Source organism: Muntiacus reevesi, chromosome 8, assembly GCF_963930625.1.
Source record: "Muntiacus reevesi chromosome 8, mMunRee1.1, whole genome shotgun sequence".
NCBI classification, from domain to species: domain Eukaryota; kingdom Metazoa; phylum Chordata; class Mammalia; order Artiodactyla; family Cervidae; genus Muntiacus; species Muntiacus reevesi.
Window position 1 is genome coordinate 28,106,317 of NC_089256.1, and position 24,262 is coordinate 28,130,578.

The window sequence follows — 24,262 nt, forward strand, 5'->3', positions numbered from 1 at the left end:
CACTGGATCTAAGTTTCTGCTTAGCCCTCCTAGATTTCTTTCTTGGGCTGTTTTTCTTCCATCCATCCTTCTGGGATGCACTGGGTCTTTGTTGCTTTGCGGGCTGTTCTCTGGTGGTGGTGGTGATGGGGTCACTCTCCAGTTGCGGTGCTCAGACCTCTCATTGCGGCAGCTTCTCTTGTTGCGAAACACACACTCTGGGTGGGAGGGCTTCGGGAGTTGCGGCACGTGGGCTCAGGAATTGCAGCTAATTTGGCCTCTCAAGCGCAGGCTCAACAGCTGTGGCCCCTGGCTTCGTGGCTCAGAGGCAAGCGGGAATGGTCCCAGATCAGGGCTGGAACCCATGTCTCCTGCATCGGCAAGCGGATTCTTACCCACTTCGCCACCAGAGAAGACCGCCCCCCCCCCCTTGCCTTTTTCTCCTGTGCGTTTTCTCAGGGGTGAGCTAGTAGATCACCTACCTAAGGCATCACCTACAACTTGTGAGCTCACATCCCCCAAGCTGTGTCATTGGCTTATTATACGGTTCTTCTGAGATCGGAACCTGTAGTTGGGAAGGCCGTTCCAAATTCAAATGTGCTAAGTTTCAGCGGGAACTCTGCCTCCCTTTATCCTCCACACTTACAACTCTCTTAAGTGGAAGGAACCACCATCCATTGAAAAGTTTAAACAGCCTAGAAAGTGCTTGCTCTCTCAAAGTTTGAAAGACTTGCCATCAGACTGTCTGAGCATGAGGCTTTTGTGGGGGAACAGCTCACTGATAGCCTTTACTATTTTTACCCAAATTACTGAGTTAGCTTCCCCATCTTTTCTTCAGTCCAGGTTTATGCAAGATGCACTTTCTCAGAAGACCATTAACTGGCAAGAGATGTCAAAAGTATTGTTTAATAATTGCTTCCCTTGCTTAATCTCAATTTTATGTATTTGTGTTCTCTCATCCTTATCTTTTTTTTTCAAAAAGTGATCAAGCTGGTTTGTGGTCTTTGTACTCTGTTTTGCAAAAACTCTAAATCTTGAATTCATTATCAATTCTTCTGGGTTTTTTTCCCCTCTATGTTTTCATTAAGTTTTGTATTAATTTTTCTAGTCCTCCCCCACCCCACCCAAGTTCGTGGTTCATTTTTGCAAGAAGTGTTTAAGGATATGATTATTACTTTGCCTTCAACTTTGACCCTATCCCCTGGGGTTTGATATTTAATACCCTCATTATTGTAATTTCCTAGATAGGCTGCAGTTCTAGTTTGATTTCCTTTTTGAAACAAGGAAAAACAGACTTTTTTTTTTTAACATTTCCGATAGCTTGGGTATTAATATTTTTTTTACTTCAACTTTATTATTTTTAGTTTTATTATAGCTTTAGAATGTGGTTTCTATTTCACTTCTTGGAAATTATTGAGGTTTTCTTTGTGATCTAATATATTATAAAATTGTATAAGACTGCCATTGTTTTTGAAAAGACAGAGTACTGTATTTTCTCTTTCTTTTCAGGATGCAGAATTAGACATATATGTATAAGATCAACCTTCTTCATCCTATTATTCAGGCCATTTATATCCGAGTGTATTTTGGGTTTTTTTTTGTTTTTTTTTTGCTTTGTTTTGTTTGGCCTTACTTGATAATAGTGACTTAAAATGTTTTGCTATGAATGTGTTTCTGCCAGTTTTTTCCAGTTCATGAGATAGACTTTTTCATTATGGATTATAAAATTGACCATGATGAAGTGACCCTTATGTATAACTTAGTTTTCCTTGAATTCAAGTTTCTTTAGTGTTCATATTACATATCTTCCCTTGCTTTATTTTTACTTGCCATGATTATACTCACCATTTACCTATCATTTTGCTTGTAATTTTGCTTTCAGTTTCTCTAAGTTATTTTGTTTTAATATTAATATATGCACATATACTTAGATTTTTAAAAATCCAGTGTGAAAATTCTTACCTTTTAGTAAGTTTACCTGATTACTTTTTAAATGATCACATCTAACTGAAAACATATTTGTGTGTGTGTATTTAATATTTCCTTTCTGTTTTTTCTATTTCTAACCATTTGCGATGTTAACTTTTTTCTACTTTGAATTTAGAAGGCATATAGTCTGTTTGCATTCCAAATTTACCTTTATGATTTAAACAATATACTTAAGCCTATTTTCTCACAATATACCAGTTTCAGTAAACAATTATCCCTTTTTTGTTTTCTCTTATGAAAGATGAAAAACAGAGCATCTGTTCTCCTTTTCCCCAATTTTATTTGCTTGTTCTGGAGTTTTCGTCCTACTTTATACTATTGTCAATTAAAAATAGTTTCTTTTTTTCCAGGAATTAAAACAATTATATTCTTGCAATTAGAATGTCTGCCTTATTTAGATGTAATTTATATTTAACAGATTAAAGGCTCAAAGCTGATATTTCATCCTATGACTTCATTTCTAATTACTTATATTTATTTTAACTCTCAAACAGCTTACATTTTAAGTAATTTTTTTAATTGAGGTATAATTAAAGTATACCAAACTGCACATATACAAAACATGCCATTTGATTAGTCTATGTACACATACACACACTTCTGTGAAGCTGTCACAGTGATCATGATAGCAACCCTTTCCATCTGAAAAAAGCAATGCTCAATGTGGAGGACCGACAACCCAAATATCCAATATACAGTTAATTTTGTAGACCTAAACAATAGAACAAGTTGAGTAGAAAAAAAACTAAAAGGTATAATAAAAACCAGAATTTCCTGAAATGAAGGAAAACATACACATATTTGTACATTGAGTCCTTCATTACTTAGGACAAAAATAATAAAGAACTATAAAGTCTGAGTGAAATTACTGAAAGGGCAAGGTTAAAGGGCATATAGCAAAAATAAAGTTATATACTAAAAGAAAATTATCTAACTTCAGATTTATCCTTAGCAGTTTTAAATGAGAGGAAAAAAATGGAACAATGTCTAATGAGGGTTTTGTTTGAGGAGTTCTGTATGACCCAATTTTCCATACCCAGTCAAGTTATCATTCCTATGAAAAGGCAACAGAAATATGTTATCAAACGGTCATGAATTCATGAACTCTATGGTGGGAGGAGAAGGGGACGACAGAGGATGAGATGGTTGGATGGCATCACCGACTCAATGGACATGAGTTTGGGTAAGCTCCAGGAGTTGGTGATGGACAGGGCGGTCTGGCGTGCTGCAGTCCAAGGGGTCACAAAGAGTCAGACACGACGGAGTGACTGAACTGAACTGAACTGATCCATTCATATAGTCGTCTCTAAAATATACTTGACTGAAGCTAGTGTGTTAGTTGCTCCATCGTGTCCAACTCTTTGTGACCCCTTGGACTGTAGCCCACCAGGCTCCTCTGTCCATGGAATTCTCCAGGCAAGAATACTGGAGTGGGTAGCCATTTCTTTCTCCAGGGGATCTTCCCAACCCAGGGAATGAGTATGGGTCTCCTGCATTGCAGGCAGATTCTTTACTGCCTGAGCTATCAGGGAAGCCCAAACTAATATTATATCAAATGGTGAAAGACAGTTGTTTTCTCTAAGATTGGGAATAAAGCAAGGATTCTCACTTTCAATACTTCTATTCAACATTGTTCTGGAGGTTACAAATTTTGCAGTAAGGCCAAAAAAAAAAAAAAAAAAAAGACATAAAAGTCATAATGATAAGAAAAAGACAAAGTGTAATTATCCCTGTTTGTATTTTCTAGAGTTTCTTTTTTAAAGTTGAGATACAATTTACGTATAACATTGTATACATTTAAGGTGTGCAGCATGTCAATTTGATACATTTACATGTTGCAATATGATTACTATCATAGCTTTAGCTCATACCTTCATCATATCACTTAATTATCTTTCTGTGTGTAATGGGAACATTAAGATCTGTCTAGAGTTTTCTATAAAGAGCAGCATATAGTAGTCACCTGTGGATGAAGGTGGAGAAATGGATAGACTGCAAAGAGGCACGATTAAATTTTTGGAGATGTTTATTGTCTTGGTTGTTCAAAAGTAACATTAGAGGAATTTGTCTTTTCGTGTTTCTGAGCACTATTTGAGCCATGCCCTTAGTATTTATTCTGGAATATGGCATGCTAATAGTTTCTATTCTCTGTTTAGATCTTCAGTTGTTTGAGGTTTAGAAGGGGAGCAAGGTTATGGACAGCAGCGTTCTGGAAACTCTCATCCTGTGTTTTCATTCTGAACATGTTGACCCTATTGGAAACTGGGTTGATGGCTTACGTCGTTCTGTGCATGAGGGGGTTACCCTTGGATTTCAGTTTATTCCTCTGCATCAGCTAGAGAGGTTGAGTTGGAGCAGCATGGTTTGTAAGATTTTGCTTCTATTAGCACTTATTTCATCCAACAGTTGCCACTGGTCAGCAGCTTCCAGATCTTCCTAGAGAGGAAATGAGGGCATCTTTGAGGAGTTGACATTTGAGAAGGAGTGTGAGTGAAGGAAAGTAATAAGCCATTTGATGATTTAGGGGAGAGAATATTCCAGGTAGACGAAACCACGGATAAAGAGTTCCTGAGCTGTGAGAAAGCTTGATGCTGAGTTAGCTGAGAGCCTTTTCTTTAAGCCTTGATGCAGTTGCAGTGGAGGAACTGCTCTCACAGTTCCCTCCTTGTTCTTCTCCCCCCAAAACTCTAGGAACCTCCAATCTGGATGGGCTGGGAACATACACAGCACATGTGGTCTAGCTACACAGTGGAATATTATTCAGCCTTAAAAAGGAATGAAGTTATGATACATGCCCAATGTGGATAAATCCTGAGGACATTATGCACATTCATATAAATGCACTCATACAGTGGGTGACCTTTGGTGTTTGGGCCCTTTTCCTTAGCATGTTTTCTTTGAGGTTCATTTAAATTAAAGCTTCCCAGGTGGCACTAGTGTTCAAAAATCTACCTGCAGTGCTGGAGACGCGGGTTCTATCCCTTGTTCGGGAAGATCCTCTGGAGGAGGAAATGGCAACCCACTCCAGTATTCTTGCCTGGAGAATCCCTTGGACAGAGGAGCCTGGCGGGCTACAGTCTGTAGGGTCGCCAAGAGTCAGACACGACTACAGCAACTTAGCATACACACATACATGCACATTAAAGCATGTATTTGTACCTTATTCCTTTTTGTGGCTGGGTAATACTACACTGTGTGGATATACTGGGCTGGAGCAAAAGTTTGTTAGGGTTTTAAACCTGAAGAAACTTTTTGGTCAACCCAATACCATATCTTGTTAATTATTCACCTGTTAATGGACGTTTGGTTTTTTTTTCCACCTTTTGGCCACTGTGAGTGGTGCTGCTATGAACATTCATGTACAAGGATTTGTTTGAGTATCTGTTTTCTTTCTTTCTTTTTTTTAAGTTTTTTTTTTTTTCCAATTAGTTTGGGTATTTGCCTGGGGGTGAAATTACTGGGTCATTATTACATTTTAATTAAAAGGATCCTCTTCTTTTCAAAACATGTTGCTTGCAGTTTTGTGTGGCTTCCTATAGTATTACCATCCATCATTTAACACTTTCTCAATTCTCCAGTCTTGCCTACTTGAAATATTCCCATGGAACCCACAGTGTGTGCTGGTAGACCTAGGCCCTCATACACTGCTTGGACTTTGCAGTTTGATGTTGCAGGAACGGGAAAAGTAGTTGGCTGAAATGGAAGGAGTGCATCACAGAGGAGGATTTCTATGCTAATGTGGCCTGGCCAATGTGGAAAAGGCAGACAAGAGACTGAATTTAACTCAAGCTCCAAAGGCAGCTTTTGGGCTGAGGCCCCTTCCAGAAATGTTCTTTCGTTGGATAGGCTGCCACGTGGTGTAAGGACCCAGGTAAACCTTGGTGCCCTTTCCCTCCACCCTTAGGCACTTGGACTTGCTGAGGTAGCAGTCATCTACACCATAGTACGAGTCAGTGCTGCTCGGCTAACTTTCCAGGGAGGGACTCCTGCCTCCTGCCTTCTCTGCTTCCCTCCAATTCAAACACAGACTTATTTTCAGCCTGGGGCTGGGCCAGGTCTCACACACACAACAGTGAATAAGATGGACAAAATTTCTGCCTTGAAGGACCTGGAATCTAATGGAGGAGCCAGAAAGGAAAGAAAAAACAAAAACACGTATGTGTGAATTAATAAAAAACAGTCACACAGTCTAAGAAGGCCTATAGGGGAGTGGACAGTATGCTGAGATAGAGACTAATGAGAATGTAGGGCTGCTTTGAGTGAGAAAAAGCCAGTTATTCTGTCCATATGATCTGGACATTTTTTTCTCTCTGGGTTTTTTTTTAAAGTCTTCTCTTCTTTTACTTTGATGTTCTGAAATTTCATGGGGATGTATCTTATTAGTGTAAATTTTTGTTTATTCATTCCATTTCACACATTCCAAGCCCTTTCCAATTTGGAAAAATTCAGGTCTCCCTTCTGTTTTGGGAAATTTTTTTCATCCTTTTTTCCACTGGTCCTTTTCCTTTATTGCTTCAGGAACTCCTAGTTGTCAGATATTTCACCTCTTAAAATGATACTTTGTGTCTTTCATAGGTTTTACATGATGTTTTCTAGCTTCTGGTTCCATTTTATTTGTACTTTAATCTTTGTTATGCTCTGGAACATTTTCTCTACTTTATGTTCCAATCCCTCTATTTAACTCTTAAAAATGTATTCTATTAGAAAGGCTTTAGCTTAACAGCCTTTTCCAGTTTCTTACCTTTTTCATGGCATTCTGTTGTTACAGATGGAATAAGATCTTGAATTTCTCTGAGAATAGAGAAGAGAGATTTTAAAACCTTCTCTTCTCTGAATGATCTGTTTCCTCTGATGTCAGTTTTTTCTCTTTTCTCTCTCTTTCATGTTGGAGGCTTTCCTCAAATATCTGATTGTCTTTGTAATGTAAAGCAACACAGAAGCTGGCAAGGAGTGCTCTTTACAGAAGCACAGCTTGGCAAAAGGAAGTCTTCCCTTATGCCAGAGGGAGCAGGAAGCTGGATTTACCCTCAAGGACTTCTCAAATGCCCAAAGCAGAGGCACCTATACTACGTGCCTCTCCCCAGGTAATGATTCTCTCCCCAGTTTTTCCACTTGCTTTCATGTTCTGTACATGTGTGGTGGGGCTGGGGGAGGCAATAAACAAGGAATTCCCTTACATTTTGCATTTTCCCCTCCTCTCTCCTCTTCTGCAAGCCTTCATTTTGAACATCCCTAGGGTCTGCCATAGGTTGAGTCCATCTTCTTAACTGCAGACTTCTCACTGGTACTCTCAGCTGTGTCTCTCACCATCCTGATTCAATAATTATATTTTTCATATTAGCTTTATATCTTCACAAATTAAAAACACCCTGCTGTCCCTCTCCCATTGTCTTTGTTGTTATATTTTGTCCTTTTATTATTTATTATTATTTTGATGGGGTCCTGGGAGGGCTAGGCACTTAAACACGTGAATTATTTTGTTGTCCTGAACTCAGGTCAGTGTAGCCGCTCAGTCGTGTCTGACTCTTTGCAACCCCATGAACCACAGCACGCCAGGCCTCCCTGTCCATCACCAACTCCCAGAGTCCACCCAAACTCATGTCCATTGAGTCGGTGATGCCATCCAACCATCTCATCCTTTGTCGTCCCCTCCTCCCCCTGCCCACAATCCCTCCCAGCATCAGGGTCTTTTCCAATGAGTTAGCTCTTTGCATCAGGTGGCCAAAGTATTGGAGTTTCAGCTTCAGCATCAGTCCTTCCAATGAACACCCAGGACTGATCTCCTTTAGGATGGACTGGTTGGATCTCCTTGTAGTCCAAGGGACTCTCAAGCGTCTTCTCCAACACCACAGTTCAAAAGCATCAATTCTTCAGGGCTCAGTTTTCTTTACAATCCAACTCTTATTTACATCCATACATGACTACTGGAAAAACCATAGCCTTGACTAGAAGGACCTTTGTTGACAAAGTAATGTCTCTGCTTTTTAATATACTGTATAGGTTGGTCATAACTTTCCTTCCAAGCAGTAAGTGTCTTTTAATTTCATGGCTGCAATCACCATCTGCTGGCAGCTCCCAATTTTAAAATATTACTTTTGCTGCCTTATGAGAAGGAGCTGCAAGAATGAGTAGAATCCAGAACAGTTCAGAACTGCTATGACCCCTTCATCATTATTTTAACCTTTTAACATCCATGTTAATTTTCTCTGGTCTAAAATCTATTTTGCTTGATATTAGTATAGCCACTCTATCTTTTTAAAAACAGTTAGTGTTAACAATGTGTATCTTCCCATTATTTTGCCTTTAACTTACTTTGTCTTTTGAAAAAAAATTTATCTTTAATTGTAATTGCTTTACAGTGTCATGCTGGTTTCTGCAGTGAAACAACATGAACAAGCCATCAGTATACACATATCCGCTCCCTCTTGAACCTCCCTCCCATCCCCTCATCGCACCTCTCCAGGTCATCACAGAGCTCCATGTGCTATATAGCAACTTCCCACTAGCTATCTATTTTACACATTTTAAGGTGTATGTTTCAATGCTCCTTTCTCTCTCAATTCATTCTATCCTCTTCTAGAGACACAGTCGTAGAGAATGGACTTGTCTTTATTTTTAAAGTGGATTTCTACATAGGCATCATATACTTGGGTCTTGTTTTTTTTAATCCATTTTGACAGCCTCTGTTTTTTAATTGAAATATTTAGACCATTTACAGTTAAGGTGACTATTGATATGGTTAAGTTTACATCAATAGGACATAATTCTTAGTTTATGTACCTGATAACAGAGCTTCAGAATACATGAAGTAACAACTTAGAGAACTGTAAGAAATAGACAGATCCTCAATTTACAGTCAGAGATTTCAATACCCCTACCTCAACTCTACATGATCCCATGGACTGTAGCCCACTAGGCTTCTCTGTCCCTGGAATTCTCCAGGCAAGAATACTGGAGTGGGTTGCCATTCCCTTCTCCAGGGGATCTTCCTGACCCAGGGATTGAGCCTGGGTCTCCTGCATTGGCAGGTGGATTCTTTACCCTCTGAGCCACCAGGGAAGCTGCATCTCATTAATTGATAGAACAAATAGAAAATCAGGAAAGATATTAAAGGACTGAACAACACAGGACAGAGAGAGATAGTCAAGGAGGCGGTCTAGAGAAATCTGGAGGGCTGGGGACCCCAGTTCAGGTGAAGAAGGCTCTTGAGAGGAGACGAGGGGAACACAAAGGAAGCGGGAGATGGGAGTGGCTGTAAGTAAGTTTGAAGCTTTGGAGATGATCAAATGGGGGAAGCTTAAAGCCTTTTCTTTATATATGAATGGAAAGCCTTTGCTTTCATGAAAAGAATTTTATGTAAAGGCTTCTGTGTGCAAGTATTTTAGAGCACCGGAATCATACTTCAGAGCTTCTCTTCAAAGAGCCTGGTTTAACCATAACCCTGGTCACATTTGGGCATGGTAGGGGCATGTGTCTATTTCTGCAGTCTACCACTGGCTCTCCTGGTGAAATGAGGGTCAACCGCCGCTTGGGGAGAGGGGTGGGTTCTCGGGCACCGTGTAAAGTCCGTCAGCCTGCACTTTCTCCTCCCTTTCAGTTTTAGCGAAGTCCTTTGCCCTGTAGTGGAGTTTCCATTAGCGGAGTGGCCCATGGTGCTAGGAGGCCTTGTGTTCCACACAGTGTGGTCCCGAGAAGTTCTGTTCAAATGGTTTTTTAAATAAAACACTATGTGGTGTGGTGTGGTCGCTAAGTTGTATCCGACTCTGTGTGACTCCATGGACCTTAGCCTGCCAGGCTCCTCTGTCCATGGGATTTATTTCCCAGTCAAGAATACTGGAGTGGGTAACCATTCCCTTCTCCAAGGGGGTCTTCCTGACCCAGGAATTGAACCTGGGTCTTCTGCATTGCAGGCGGATTCTTTATTGACTGAGCCATCCAGGAAACCCTAAATAAAATCATGTCATAGCTAAAACATATGAGTGGCATATCTAAAGGGATTCAATAGTGGCATTCTTTTGTAAAGCCCAAAGCCATGCCTTCAATCACAAGTCACTTATTGAGGAACTATGATTCCTCACTCCAGTACAAGGGCATGAGAGTAAAAAAGTAACTGAAACAATCCAGTGGGGAAGGAGACAAGCATAGCCTGAGTTGTAAAGAAAACAAACATTGAAACAGAGTATCTCAATTGTTAGTGTCCATCTGAATACATGATTACAGAGGGAATACCGCTGTGTAACTATCTCCCAGGTCAAGGAAGGGGACATTACCAGCACCCAGAAGCACCCCCAAGTGCCCCCTCGGAATTACCAAAGTATTGGTTCAAATTTACATTCCACCTCCCAAGAATGTAAGTTGCAGTTGCTTCACTTCCTTGTCACCATTTGATGTTGTCAGTCCTTTAAATTTTAGCGATTCTTATGGGCATGCAGTGGTATCTCAAGATGGTTTTAAACAGAACCACAAGTTTTAATTTAAAAAGAAAACAAAGGCAGGTGATATTCTTACCTTGGTGCTTGCTTGCATGCTAAGTTGCTTCAGTCATGTCTTATGGATTGTAGCCCACCAGGCTCCTTTGTCCATGGGATTCTCAAGGCAAGAACACTGGAGTGGGTTGCCATGCCCTCCTCTTATGCTCAGGTATTATGGAGCAATTCATAAACCCTACAAAGGTGAATGATGAATGTCATAGCAGAAATATCTATGGAGCTATGGATGGAAAGGAGACTACCCCTCCTGCTGAGAGGGGTTGTCTGAGCAGAGGGCTGGGGTCAAGGACTCCCAAGGGCAGCAATGGGTCTCCCCTTCCCACAACCTCTTCTCTGTCCTGGGAACCCCCTGACTCCAGCCCCTGTTCAGCAAGGTCACAGTGAGCTCCCACCCAAGGCAGGTACCAGCTTCCCCAGACACCTGTTGAAGCCACTCAACCAAAACTCTCCAGTGTTTTCCTGACTGCTAAGTCCTGCCTTCTTGCTATTTATTATGCTGGATAGGAATCCTATGCAAATGCTTTATTTTGGAAGAATGCCTGGGATGACAAAACAAAAAACAAAAAACCCCAGACCTCCTTAGAGCTGGAGGCCGTGATGCTTCCTGCAGGAGCCCCAGTGTGCTGGAAAGCTCCAGGCTGTCAATCATTTACCCGGCAGGGAAGGGAGGGTGGTGAGCTTCATAAATAGAAATGCCCTTAGGACAGAAGAATGAAGGTGTGTGTGGTGCTGAGCTTTCCTGGGGCAGAACTGGCTAGTGAGAGGGGAGGGGAGGGTGCAGGTGACATGCCGGGGGTGGGGGTGTGGGGGTGGCTGGGCCCTCCTGCATTTGCGGGGTGACCTCCACCGGCCTTTCTCTGGCAGGAAATGGGCTGTTTGCTAATGCCTTGCCCCTGCCCACAGGCACCTGTGAAAGCCAGTTGGTGGTGTTTTAAAATAATTTACTAGAATGAAATTTCTGTGTTTTCCTTTGGATATTTGCCCAGCAAATGGCTCTGTGCTTGTGATTCAAGAAATGGCTTCAAGTATTACAGGACCTCAGATTTCACTCTCTCTTTCCTTCTCTCTCTTTCACACACACAGAGAGACACAGACACACAGATAGACACTCCTGTGTCTCTTGGGTAGGAAAGATCGAGGATACTGTAGAGGAGAAGTGCGGCGGCTTTTTTTTAATCCTCCAAGTCTTAGTTAAATCTGTTTCACTCACTTGTCATCCCTTCCCTCCCCACACCCCACCAGCCTGGGTTTTCTCTGCTTGTTCCTCTCTCTCCCCTCAGTGGCTGTTCAGTTTCAGAGCTCTGCCAATTCTGATTTCATTTGTCTAAAATGGACATTTTCTGCAGAAAAAATGTGCAATGGGCTTGCCTTGGCCGGAGGCCTGATTTGGTTTAGCAAGCGTCTCCCTGTTCCTCCTGTGTGTTACTGTTGCCCAGTCGTGTCTGACTCTTTGTGACCCAATGGACTGCAGCACGCCAGGCCTCCCTGTCCATCACCAACTCCTGGAGTTTACTCAAACTCATGTCCATTGAGTCGGTGATGCCCTCCAACCATCTCATCCTCTGTCGTCCCCTTCTCTTCCCGCCTTCGATCTTTCCCAGCATCAGGGCTTTTCCAATGAGTCGGCTATTTCCTGTAATCAAGGAGAGGAGGGACACAGGAAGGCTCTGTGCCCCTGGGCCCCCCAGGTCCCATTAATGGAGGACCAGGCTTCTGCCATCTTCAGGGGCTCAGCTCACCCCTGCTGCCCCCACCCCAGGGCCCCCAGGGAGCATTTAATGAACAATCACTTACGTGCAGAAGGAAATTTGGATTTCCGGTTGCATGAATGTCTTCTCATGCTCAAGGGGCTTCAAGTCATCTGAGCAAGTTGCCTTACACTTTTTTTTCTTTTGCTATTCCAAACCTTGAGACTTTGCAAATTGCTTTTCGTATCAGATTTCAATTGTTGCCAATTTCTTAAACTATCCTTTATACTCATTAGTGCTTTCAAATTGCAGTGTTTATTAGGCTTTTCTTTCTGGATAATGTCATTTCGTGCATGAATAAAGGAGTCCAAATATTACTATTGCCATATTTTAAAACTATCTTGATAACATATTTCAGTATAATGGTTTCCTCTTGAAATCTTACATATTTACCTTTTCTCCCCTTTATATTGAAAATATTAATCTGAGGTGAGTCCATATCACCAAACCTTTCTAGGGGTGCACAGTATAAGCCTCGGGGAGAAGACTCAGTTCTATTATCCGGGTCTCCTGCACTGCAGGCAGACGCTTTAACCTCTGAGCCACCAGGGAAGCCCATACTGTAATTAGGCCTGTCTTAATGTTTCTGCAGAAAGAGCAGGAATATGCATGTTTTTCTTCAGGGTTATTGCAACCGTAAATGAGAATTTTCTAACCTGGTGTGCCTGTTTCTCTACCAGGCAGGTTACTCTTTCCATGGAGCAGTCCTCAGCAAGTCTGTTTCTTTAAAAAAAAAAAAAAAAACATAAAATCCAAGACTAAGAGGTCCTGAAAACATGGTCCTTGCGGACTTAGATATTAATTACGTTATACATTTATTTAATTTTATTTCTGGCTGTGCTGGGTCTTCACTGCTGCACCCTCCCGTGTGGTACAAGAGATTCTCACTCCAGTGACTTCCCTTGCTGTGGAGCAGGGCTCCAGGCGCAAGGACTCAGCAGTCGTGGAGCACGTGGACTCCGTTGCCCCGTGGCATGTGGACTCCTCCCTGACCGGGGACAGAATCCACGTCCCCTGTACTGGCAGGGAGACTCCCAACCACTGGACCACCGGGAAAGTCTGCCCCTGCCTTTCTTTTCAAAGCCCCATTTCTCATCCGGGAAATGCAGCGATAGCAGTGTCTAAGTCCTTGAAGACAGAAGGAGGTGACTGAACACCGCAGATGGCTCCCTTCTCCCGGCTTCCGGAGCCTGCCCTCTTTGGCCCTCCTAGCTCACGGGGTGTTTCTCGTCTGGTTGCCTTGCCGGACCCCCCTCACCCTCCCAGCCCTCAAAGTGAAACCCTCAGCCTCTTCGGTGTCTCATTTGCGTTCGCGTCCCGTGGGACCCTTTCTAGCTGCACGGCTAATCGCATCCTGGGCTGAGGCCCCACGTGGGTCTGCCCCTCAGCTCCAAGTTCACACAAGTGAGGCCCCAGATGCCATCTCCACTCAAGGCAGCTCAGATCAAATACACGCCAAACAAATCTACCTCACCAGAACCCTTTCTTTCTTTCTTTCTCTTTCTTTCTTTCTTCCCTCCTTCTTCCCCTCCCTTTCTCCCACCCCTTCCCTTCCCTTCCCTCCTTTCTTTCTTTCCAGAGTCTCCTTTCAGAAAACGGGGATCCCACTCTTCCAGTTAATTCAGTCCCAAATCTTGGCACCACCCTTTAAGCCTCTTTTTTTTTCACACCCCACAACCAAGCCATCAGCAAATTTGATCACCGTTATACATCTTCAGGCACACCCCAATCTCTTCCCATCTCCACGGCGGCTGCCTAGTCCAGGGCCCCATCTCATGCCCGAATTGCCACCATCCATTTGAAAAGACCCTGATGCTGGGAAAGACTGAAGGCAGGAGGAGAAGGGGACAACAGAGGATGAGAAGGTTGGATGGCATCACCGACTCAATGGACATGGGTTTGAGTAAACTCCGGGAGTTGGTGATGGACAGGGAGGCCCGGCGTGCTGCAGTTCATGGGCTCACAGAGAGTGGGACATGACTGAGTGACTGAACTGAACTGAGCTGAACTGAGTCGTCACAGGTGATGTTCCCACCACTGGGAGTGAGAAAGCGAAGAAGGTCCAAGGCAGGAGAAGTAAGATGCACGGGGCTTTGTGGCCATTTAGGGTGCAGACCCCGGTTTCATCTTTGGTACCCAGTAAGTCCTCTACGTACGAATGAGTTCTGTCTGGAGAACTAGATCGTAAGTTCAATTTGTTCACAACTCCAACAAAGTTAGGCTAGGAACCCAACTAACACAAATGGCCATCTGGGACTGTCCTGTAATAGGTTTATATGCTTTTCATGCCAATAACATGTAAAGAACAATCACAAAGAATAAAGAAAACATTTTAATCACAATACAGTACTTTGAAAAGTACGGTAGAGCAGTACAACAGCTGAGATGTCTTAGCAGCACCAGCTACCTCAATGCTGCTTTTATACATCCTGGACTTGAGATAAAGATACCATACTACCGTACTCTATACAGTCCTGTGCGGGAAATTACACAAAAGCACAGCCACTCACAGTGGATGCACACCCATTGGCAGTGTGCAGCAGACCCGTGAACTAACCGAAGTGACGGAACACGTGAATGCATATCTGCATCTTTAAAAGTTCGAACCCTGAAGGTTTGTATGTAGGGGACTTATTGTATTACTGTCAAGTAATGGACAGGTATACACGTTGTGAACGTACCATAGTTCACAAATTATTTCTATTCAGGACAACAGGGGCTGATATGAATGTGGGATTCTCTGGGAATTTCAGAGTTTTGTTTTTTTTTTTCCAGAAGGCTTGAGCTTCCCAGGTGGTCCTAGTGGTGAAGAACCTACCTGCCAATGCAGGAGACTTAAGAGATGCGGGTTCGATCTCTGGGTCAGTAAGATCCCTGGAGGTGGGCATAGCCTGCTAATTTCAGAAGGTTTAAGCAATTAGGGTGTCTTATCCAAGAAGGAGAACACCTTGGTGCTTTGAGTATAGGAGGGGTGTGGATCCATTTCAGGAAGTGGATTCCCGGAGACTGGGCCTGGGTCTAGTATTCCTTGGGGTAGAAGATTCCAGCACCTCTTCACATAGAAGGGCCAAGGAGGGGCTGGATAGTGGCCACATGGCTGAGGATGGATGGGCAGTCAGCAGGTAACCAGGCCAACCCCAAGAACTAAAGGCTGGGCCTCACCCCTCCTCCAAGTCCAGGGCCTGCAGGGGAGGGATGCAGGGGAGGGAACAAGGAGACATGGCAGGGTTTAAACCTCTCTGGATCGGAGCCAAATTTGATTTGATTTAGGGAAGCAAAGACATCTAGCATTCCTTATCCCATGAGGAATATAATGTAAATATAATTTACATTCATAACAACAGTTTCCTGGAACACATCAGAGTCTGGCTCATGTTTCCTGAAATTTGGGGGTTATGCACTGTACCTCGAAAGGAGACCATACTTTAGACAAAACAGGCTTGGTTATGTGCAGAGACAGGCATTTGCAGGATGGCCCCGGTGGTTGTCATGTGACGAGAAAGGGGAATCACAGGACCTGAGGTCGTGTCTTGGGCGTGAATGAGAGCAAGAGGGCAATGGGGCAGCGTTCTTGCACACTTCTGTGAAGGAGGGAGTGGAGGTCTTCTCTGGCGGGCCTGCTGTAGGCCAGAGTCAGGTGTGTGTCACTTCCTGCTTTCTGTAAATTCAGGCTTGGATCTACGGGACCCTATAGCATTTCATCTAACCCAGCCAGAACCCTGTTATGGAAGCTTTGTGGAGTGATGGTTCTGGAAAGAACTAAATATGTTCATGAAACGATTCACCTGTTTGGAAAGAGTCTGAACATGAAAATAATGAGGCCACAGGTCATGTCTTTGGGCTTCCCAGGTGGCACAGTGGTAAAGAATCTGCCCGCCAGTGCAGGAGAGGCAAGAGAACCAGGTTTGAAACCTGGGTCAGGGAAGATTCCCTGGAGTAAGAAATGGTAGCCCACTCTGGTATTCTTGCCTGAAAAATTCCATGGACAGAGGAGCTCTAGGGAGGCTTGCATAGCCTGGCAGGTCCATGGGGTTGCAAAGAGCTGGACATGACTGAGTGTGCACACACATACACACACACACACACACACACACACACACACACACACACACACACACACAGACACACACACATGTTTCTACTTGAATTAGTGTGTGTGCTTCCTGCTTACCTGTCTGGGTTCGAATCCTGGTTCTTCTACTCACCAGCTCTGTGACCCTGGGCAAATAATTTAATCTCTATGCACCTTGATGTCCTCTTTTGTAAAATAGGGTTAAAATAGTATTTATTCATTGGGTTCTCATGTATCTCTTTGAACCAAATTGGTAAATAAAAGGTATGTCTGGAACATAGTTAAGTGCTTAATAAATTGTAATCATGATTATTATTAGTCTTTCACCTGATAAGAAGAGAGAAACATATTTTACTTCAGGAATGACAGAATTCAGAGAAAGAGTTTGGTAAAAGCTATTTTAGAATGGAATATCGCCATTTGGGGTAACAGGGAGGGACCTAGAGATTATCATACTAGGTGAGGTAAGTCAGACAAAGACAAATATGATATTACCTATATGAGGAATCTAAAGAATGATATAATAAAATCTATATACGAAACAGACTCACAGACATAGGAAACAAATTTATGGTTACCAAAGACTGGAAAGGAACAGATTAAGAGTACAGGATTAACAGACACAAATTATGATACATAAAATAGAAAAGCAACAGAGATCTACTATATAGCACAGGGAAATATACTCAATATCTTATAATAACTTTGAATGGAAAATATCCTGAAAACATATACAACTCAATCACTTTGCTCTACACCTGAAGCTAACACAATATCATAAATAAACTAGACTTCAAATTTTAAAAAGCCATTTTCATCTTGAAATTTGTAATCCATCTATTAACGAGAACAACTTCACTAAACACATTCTAGATTGTGATCATCAAGTAAGGACTGAAGAATGCCATTTTATTTTAAGGAGATTTTGTTTCTCTTCTTTATTGATTCAGATATAATTTGAAGAGTAGAAATTGCTTGTTTTATCATAAATAAGTGATGATCTTTCTGGTCTAAATCCTCAACCTAAATAGGATAGCATATCCCAGACCCTTTTAGCTTCTCCAGGATTGCCGGCATGCATGCTCAGTCATGTCTGACTCTTCGCGACCCCATGGACTGTACTCCACGAGGTTCCTCCGTCCATGAGATTCTCCAGGCAAGAATACTGGAGTGGGTCACCACTTCCTCCTCCAGAGGAACTTCCCCAGACAGGAATTAAGCCCAAGTTTCCTGTGTCTCCTGCATCTCTAGGGTTAGATGGAGGCTAAAATGTATGGTACCATCTCCTTCCTAACAGAAGTGGCCCCTGTTGCCTGGGATCTAGAGGTCAACCCAAAACTGAAAAGAAATGTGTATGTGTTGGACTGTCCTTTACACCCCAATTTTTCATGTTGCTAGAAGGTTTTTCTGTTGTGAGATCTCATCAATGGGGCAGCTTATTAGGTGTAGCTGGTGAGGCTTAAAGGAATCAGAAGAGGGTAGCTGGGTGCACACACTTTGCTGATGGGAACCTCTGCCAGCGGGTAAGCACATGGCAACTGGGCTTCTTGTGACCCTCTTGGTGACCCCGACGACCTAGATGGGAGGAAGTGTGAAGTCAGGGGCGCATCGGGCAGCCTCCAGCCTTCCTGGATCCAGAGCGGCAGGGCTGGGCCTGTCCGGCCTCCTGATCCTGGCCGGGGGGGCCTCCCCTTCCACCCCCCTGGTCCCCGGGCCAGGGACACACCAGGCCAGGCCAGCAAGCCTGGCCACCCGGCCCCGTGCTCATGTTGACCTTCTGTGGCTCTCTTCTCTGCAGACAGTGACAGCGGGAGCCCTGGTGGCCCCCTTCCAAGACCCCTTGAGAAAGGAGGGGCTTCATGGGACAACCCTCAGACTCAGCTGCTCCATGGGGTGGTGAAGACCTGGACACGACTGAGTGACTCAACAACAGCCCTTCCCCGGGACAGGGTGCTTTCTTCCGAATCACAGCTTGAGGCTGAAACAGAGCCTGGAGCAGCGTGCCTTTGGGGCACATCACGGGCAAACAACAGACTCAAGCTCCTTGGCTAATGGGGTAACAGCCTGTGTGTGTGTGTGTGTGTGTGTGTGTGTGTGTGTGAGTGTGAGTGTGTGTGGTTTAGATCACAGCCAGAAAGTAGCGTCAGGGTTCTTAAGGCAGTCAGCCTCCACCTGGCCCTTCCAGCCGTTCTTTCCAGCTGGAAGAGCCTCAGCAGGCTCCTGTGTCTGTTCCGGAAGCAGCTGCCATCACACTTCTGTCCCCAGGAAAGAAACCTGTGACGTCCTGCCCCGGGGGTGAGCAGCCTTCCTACCTGGGCCTCGTGCCAATGCTTGGAAAGCCGGGCGCGTTACACTCTGTCTTTTTCTTCCTTCTGCTGCCTTACCAGTGGGGCCCTACTGTGCAAGGGTAGAGAATGACAATGCCCATCTTCTGCGGCCTGTGGCAATTACCTTTTCTTTATTCCACCCCCCACCCCCCGCAAAAACACCCTGGACTTCCTGCCCGGTCTCTCAAGCCAGGACAGGGTGGCAATTTCTGGTGATATCTCTCGGGCATCTTTGGGATGAACACCAGCCCAGCCCTCCTCTGCTTTCCCGTCCTGCCTCGGGCAAAGCCCGGAAGTGGGCTGACCATGGTTACCAGCATCTCAGCCTGGAAACAGACATGGATATTGTCCATTTCACAAAGGCATCCAAAAGGTTTCTTCCTGGATTGCAAAACAAACCCCACTGACCAAACTCCCAAGTCACTGTTTTATTCAGCTGTCATTAAACCACCACATAAATACATAGAATAAATACAAAACCAGAAAGCATTACTTTTAAGCCTTTGGTATGGAGATCTTTTCTCCTCTTCTTATTTCCCCCTTTCGCTGCGGTTCTAAGCCCCCTTCCTCAGGTTCACATGATGCCTTTGGACACCAGAGCAGTCCAGAAGTAAACCAGGTGCTGGGGGGTGGAGGGGGGGTGGGCCTTGAATCCATGAGTGGGCAGGCTAGGTCCTTGCAGCCTCTTGGGGGGAGGGCATTCCAGACCCCGGGGGGTGGGGTGGAGGGGGGAGACAGACCCCCTTACCCCAGGGGACTCACGCATATTCCTTCAGCCTGATGATGCTGGTGCAGTATCACCTGGTGCAGTAAACTGCTGCAGGTGGGTCTTGAATCCATCAGTGGGCAGGCTAGACCCTCGCAGCCTTTAGTGCGGTGGGGAGGGGGCGGCGCTCCAGACGACGGTGGGTGGGGAGACAGGCCCCCTTAGGGCGGGATTCACACATAGTCCTTCAGCCTGATGCCTTTGGACAGGAAAGCAGTCCAGAAGTAAACCTGGTGCACGTTGGTCTTAAATCCATCAGTGGGCAGGCTAGGTCCTCACAGCCTCTAGTGCGGTGGGGAGAGGGGGCGCTCCAGACGATGGTGGGTGGGGAGACAGGCCCCACTTGGGTGGGATTCACACATAGTCCTTCAGTCTGATGCCTTTGGACAGGAAAGCAGTCCAGAAGTAAACCTGGTGCACGTGGGCCTTGAATCCATCGGTGGGCAGGCTCGGTCCTTGCAGCTTCTCGGGGGTTGCGGGGTGCGCTCTGGGGCGACGGAGGGTGGGGTGCGGGCGGAGGACAGGACACCCCCACCCCCAGCTGGGGGGACTCACACATAGTCGTCCAGCCTATACCCGCTGTGCGAGGCCGACACGGCCGAGGGGGCCCGATTGTCCTTGTAGGCGTCGGGGGGCCGGTAGGCAGGCGCGGGGACCCCGGCGCGGTTCGCGGAGGCCCGAGGCGGGGCCCGGGTGGGCGCCTCCTCCTGGCAGGCCAGGCAGAGCAGCGTGCCGCCGATGAGCGACAGGGCAGAGGCGATGAAGCCGAGGTAGAGGGCCTGCCCGATCTCGAACTTCATGCCGCTGGGCAGCAGCGGGTTGTAGAAGTTCTGCACCACGTCGTGGGTGGTCCAGGAGACGGCCACCAGGCAGAGCAGGCCGGCCAGCAGGAAGAGCGTGCCGCCCAGCGCGGCGCACGCCGTCTTGGCCGGGGTGCCCTTGGCGCAGCGCGTGCACTGCATGCCCACCACGGCGCTGGCGCACGCGGCGCCCGACAGCAGGCAGGACACCACCATGAGCGCGCGCGCAGCCTGCAGGTCGCGGGGCAGCGCCAGCAGCGAGCGGTAGATCTGGCACTGGTAGATGCCCGTGCTGTGCCACACACACTCCATCCACAGCCCCTTCAGGTAGGACACGGCCGTCAGGATGTTGGTGCCCACGTGCGCCGTGCGGCGCCAGTGCGGCAGGACGGTGGTGATGAGCGTGCCGGCCAGGCCCAGGAAGCAGAGGAGGAAGCCCAGGAGCTGCACCGCGGTGCTGGCCATGGCCTCGCTGGCGGCTGCCCGCTCGCTCGGGCGCCCGCTGCAGTCCTAATGAAGCCGGGAGGCGGGGCGGGGAGACAGGAAACGGGTTAAAGATTATCTCCAGGCATGCCATTTCTGCCCCCGAAGGCCAGATTTCCATAGGCCGTTGGTACCATGATTAACATATTAAAAAAAAAAAAAAAAAGCTTCTGAGACTTGATTGGGTGCAAGAAGAGCTGCTTCGTCTAAGCTTCCCTAGAAGGCAGGAGCTAGCAGGAGCGAGGGTCCTCTGGCCGGCGCCTGCGCTTTCCAAGGACCCCAGGGCCCCCACTTGTCTCAATGCTTACGAACTGCACGTGGGAAGTTCTGCCTTATGTCTACCCTCAGACTAGGCTGCTGCAGACTCACACTTTGTTCTGTTTGATCAGTGATCCACTAAGGTTGTTAGGGATACCCTGGGGGCTCAGAGGGTAAAGAATCTGTCTGCAGTGCAGGAGACCGGGGTTCGATCCCTGGGTCAGGAAGATCCCCTGGAGGAGGGCATGGCCACCCACTCCAGTGTTCCTGTTTGCAGCATTCCATGAACAGAGGAGCCTGGTGGGCTACAGTCCACGGGGTCACAAAGAGTTGGACATGACTGAGCGACACTCACATACTTATTCGAGGTTGCTAAATCAACAAATGGACTGATCATTGTTACCAAATGGACTCGTAAGCCTGTGCTGCCTATGACTTAGAAAATAGCTTAGACTGCCTGTTAGGATGAAACATTTCCTGAAAGTGGGAGGCTTCCCTGTGTGCTTGGGAAGGGAGGGGGTTAGCACCCTGGGTGGGTCAGATGCTACCTTCCAGAATCCCAAGCATGACCTAAGAGATCATCCCCTGATGCCAGGAGACAGGAACAACCAAGGCATCAGCTTCTTAGCTGCTGCGGCCAAGACCATAAACCAATGACCTTCCGCTCCAGGCAGGGCACCTCTCCTGACACCACTCTGAAGAGGGGTGGGCTTGTTACAGACAAAGGCTGCAACCTGGCTTTCAGATACAGGGTGGGGGCGTGCAGAGCCATTTCATCTTCATTAGGAAATCAATTTTCATTAAATTAATTCCTTGTCTTGCCAAATGCTCAATCCCTTAGTTTCCTTCTGTTTTCACTTTAAGACCATTCCTAGAACTGCCTGTTAGAGGGTTTGCATCTGGGACACTTCTGCGTGTGTGCATGCATGCTAAGTCGCTTCAGTCGTGTCTGACTCTTTGTGACCTCAGGGACTGTAGCCCACCAGGCTCCTCTGTCCATGGGATTCTCCAGGCAAGAAAACTGGAGTGGGTTGTTAAGCTCTCTTCCATGGGGCTGTCCCCATCTGGGGATTGAAATGGAGCCTCTGATGTCTCCTGCATTGGCAGGTGGGTTTTTTGTTTGTTTGTTTGTTTGTTTACCACTAGTGTCACCTGGGAAGCCCCCAAATGTGCTAACCACAGCAAAATCTCAAACCTTTCTTGGGGGCAAGGACCCAGCACGTGTGTAGTATGCAGTGGCAGGCATGTAGAGGATACTCAGGAAATACTGGGAGGGAAGAAGGAGAGAGAGGGGGCAGGGAGGGAGAAGAGAGGATGGAAGGGGGGGAAGAAGGAAGGAAGGGAAGGAGAGCAAAACCACCCAAGTGGACACCCCAGCTCCTCTCTCCTGCCGGGAGCAGCGTCAGGACAAAAGAGAATCAGGAGTCCTGCATGCAGGGCCACCCCCACCCTCTGGGTGACTAGGGGCCTGTCTTTAAAATGAGGGAGCTGCTGTGACAACCTCAAGGGCTGGGAGTGGGTGGGGGGTGGGAGGGAGGTTCAAGAGGGAGGGGACATATGTATACCTGTGGCTGATTCACGCTGATTATAGCAGAAACCAATACAACGTTGCAAAGCAATTATCCTCCAATTAAAATAAATAAAACAAATAAACCATTTAAAAAAATCCCAGCAACAAGGGACTGGACTTCATGGCCCCAGAGTGTCTTCTGATTCTGAAGGGAGGAAAAGGGAAGGGTCTCAGCTGGTGACAAGGTGAGAATTCAGAAGGCATCCCCCCTCCGCAACCATCTTCCTTCTTTCTCATGGCAGTTTTCTGCAATTAAGTGCAGAAAGGAAGCAGGGAGCAAAAGTGGGCTGACAGCAAGTCTCCCAAGGCCATTCCTCCTGCGAGCTGTCTTTGGGGTCCCCCAGGGCCTCTTGGCTTTAATCCTGGGTCTGTCATAAAGAAATCCTCCCACTAAATCATGATGCAGGATTGGGTTAGCAACAGGTGATGCTTCCTCTGGGGACCTCGACGATAATCTTGCTGGATTTAAAAATCTATGCCTAGAGGTGGGAGGAACTAGGAGATGGGGCTGGACACATATATTCTATTTTTAGTATGTATAAAACAGAAAATAATGAGAACATACTGTTTAACACAGGGAACTCTGTGCTGATCTAAATGGGAAGGAAATCCACAAAGAGAGGGTATATATGTATATGTAAAGCTGATTCACTTTGCTGTCCAGTAGAAACTAACATAACATTGTAAAGACACTATACTCCAGTGAAAATTAATTTTAAAAAAGCTATGCCTACATGTCTTAGCATTGTTGGAAGTAATCTTAGGTCTGTCCTGGAGGGGTGGGGGTACAGGAACAAGGCTGGGGGTTTGCTGATGTTAAAAATGACTATTTGCAATAAATGCTGGAGAGGGTGTGGAGAGAAGGAAGCCCTCCTACACAGTTGGTGGGATGTAAATCAGTACAGCCACTATGAAGATGTTCCTTAAAGAATTACAAATAGAGCTACCATAAAACCTTGCAATCCCACTCCTGGGCATATATCCAGAGAAAAACATGATCCCAAAGGATACATGCAATGTTGATTGCAGTACTTTTTACAATAGTCAAGACAGGGAAGTAGCCTAAATGTTCATGGACAGAGGAATGGATAGAAAAGATGTAGTGTATATAATGGAATATTAGTCAGCCATTAAAAAGAATGAAATAATGCAGCTTGCAGCAACTTGGATGGACCTAGAGGCTCATACTGAGAGAAGTCAGACAGAAGAGAAATATCATATGACAGCCCTTATATGTGGAATCTAAAAAGGAATGATACAAATGAACTTTTTTTCACAGAACAGAATCAGACTCACAGAATTAGAGAACAAATGTACGTTTCCAGAGGGAAGGATTGGGGGAAGGGATAGTTAGGGAGCTTTCTGATTGACATATGCACACTGTTGTACTGAAAATGGATAACCAACAAGGTCCTACACTGTAGCACAGGGAACTCTGCTCCACGTTATATGGCAGCCTGGATGGGAGGGGAGTTTGGGGGAGCATGGATACATTTATGTATGGCTGAGTCCCTTCCTGTCTACCTGAAACTACCAGAACATTTGTCTGTTAATCAGCTACCCCCCAATTCAAAAGAAAAAAAATTTTAATAAAATGAAAATAAATGACTGCTTGCCCAGGACCCTCCTGTTCTTCACTCACGCCTCGAGCTGATCGACCACACGCATCTGGTTATGCGGCTGGCTTTCCTTCGGAAGCCTTCTTCCCTCCATTTGGCTACTGCCCGCTCTGTGCAGGTGCTGGGCTTGCAGTGGCGGGATGGGGGGTGGGGGAGACCCCC

The 24,262-nt window shown here is 45.7% G+C and overlaps 1 protein-coding gene across 1 annotated transcript; it reads right to left on the bottom strand.

Moving 5' to 3' along the window:
• Positions 1–19,296: 19,296 nt before the first annotated feature.
• Positions 19,297–20,635, bottom strand: CLDN14 (claudin 14). The gene has a single exon (XM_065943129.1). It carries the CDS (start codon positions 20,633–20,635, stop codon positions 19,922–19,924), a length of 714 nt encoding a protein of 237 aa, XP_065799201.1. The 3' UTR covers positions 19,297–19,921.
• Positions 20,636–24,262: the final 3,627 nt, after the last annotated feature.

Coding starts and splice junctions, on each gene's coding strand:
- CLDN14 (XM_065943129.1), bottom strand. CDS start 20,635: ATGGCCAGCACCGCGGTGCAGCTCCTGGGCTTCCTCCTCTGCTTCCTG.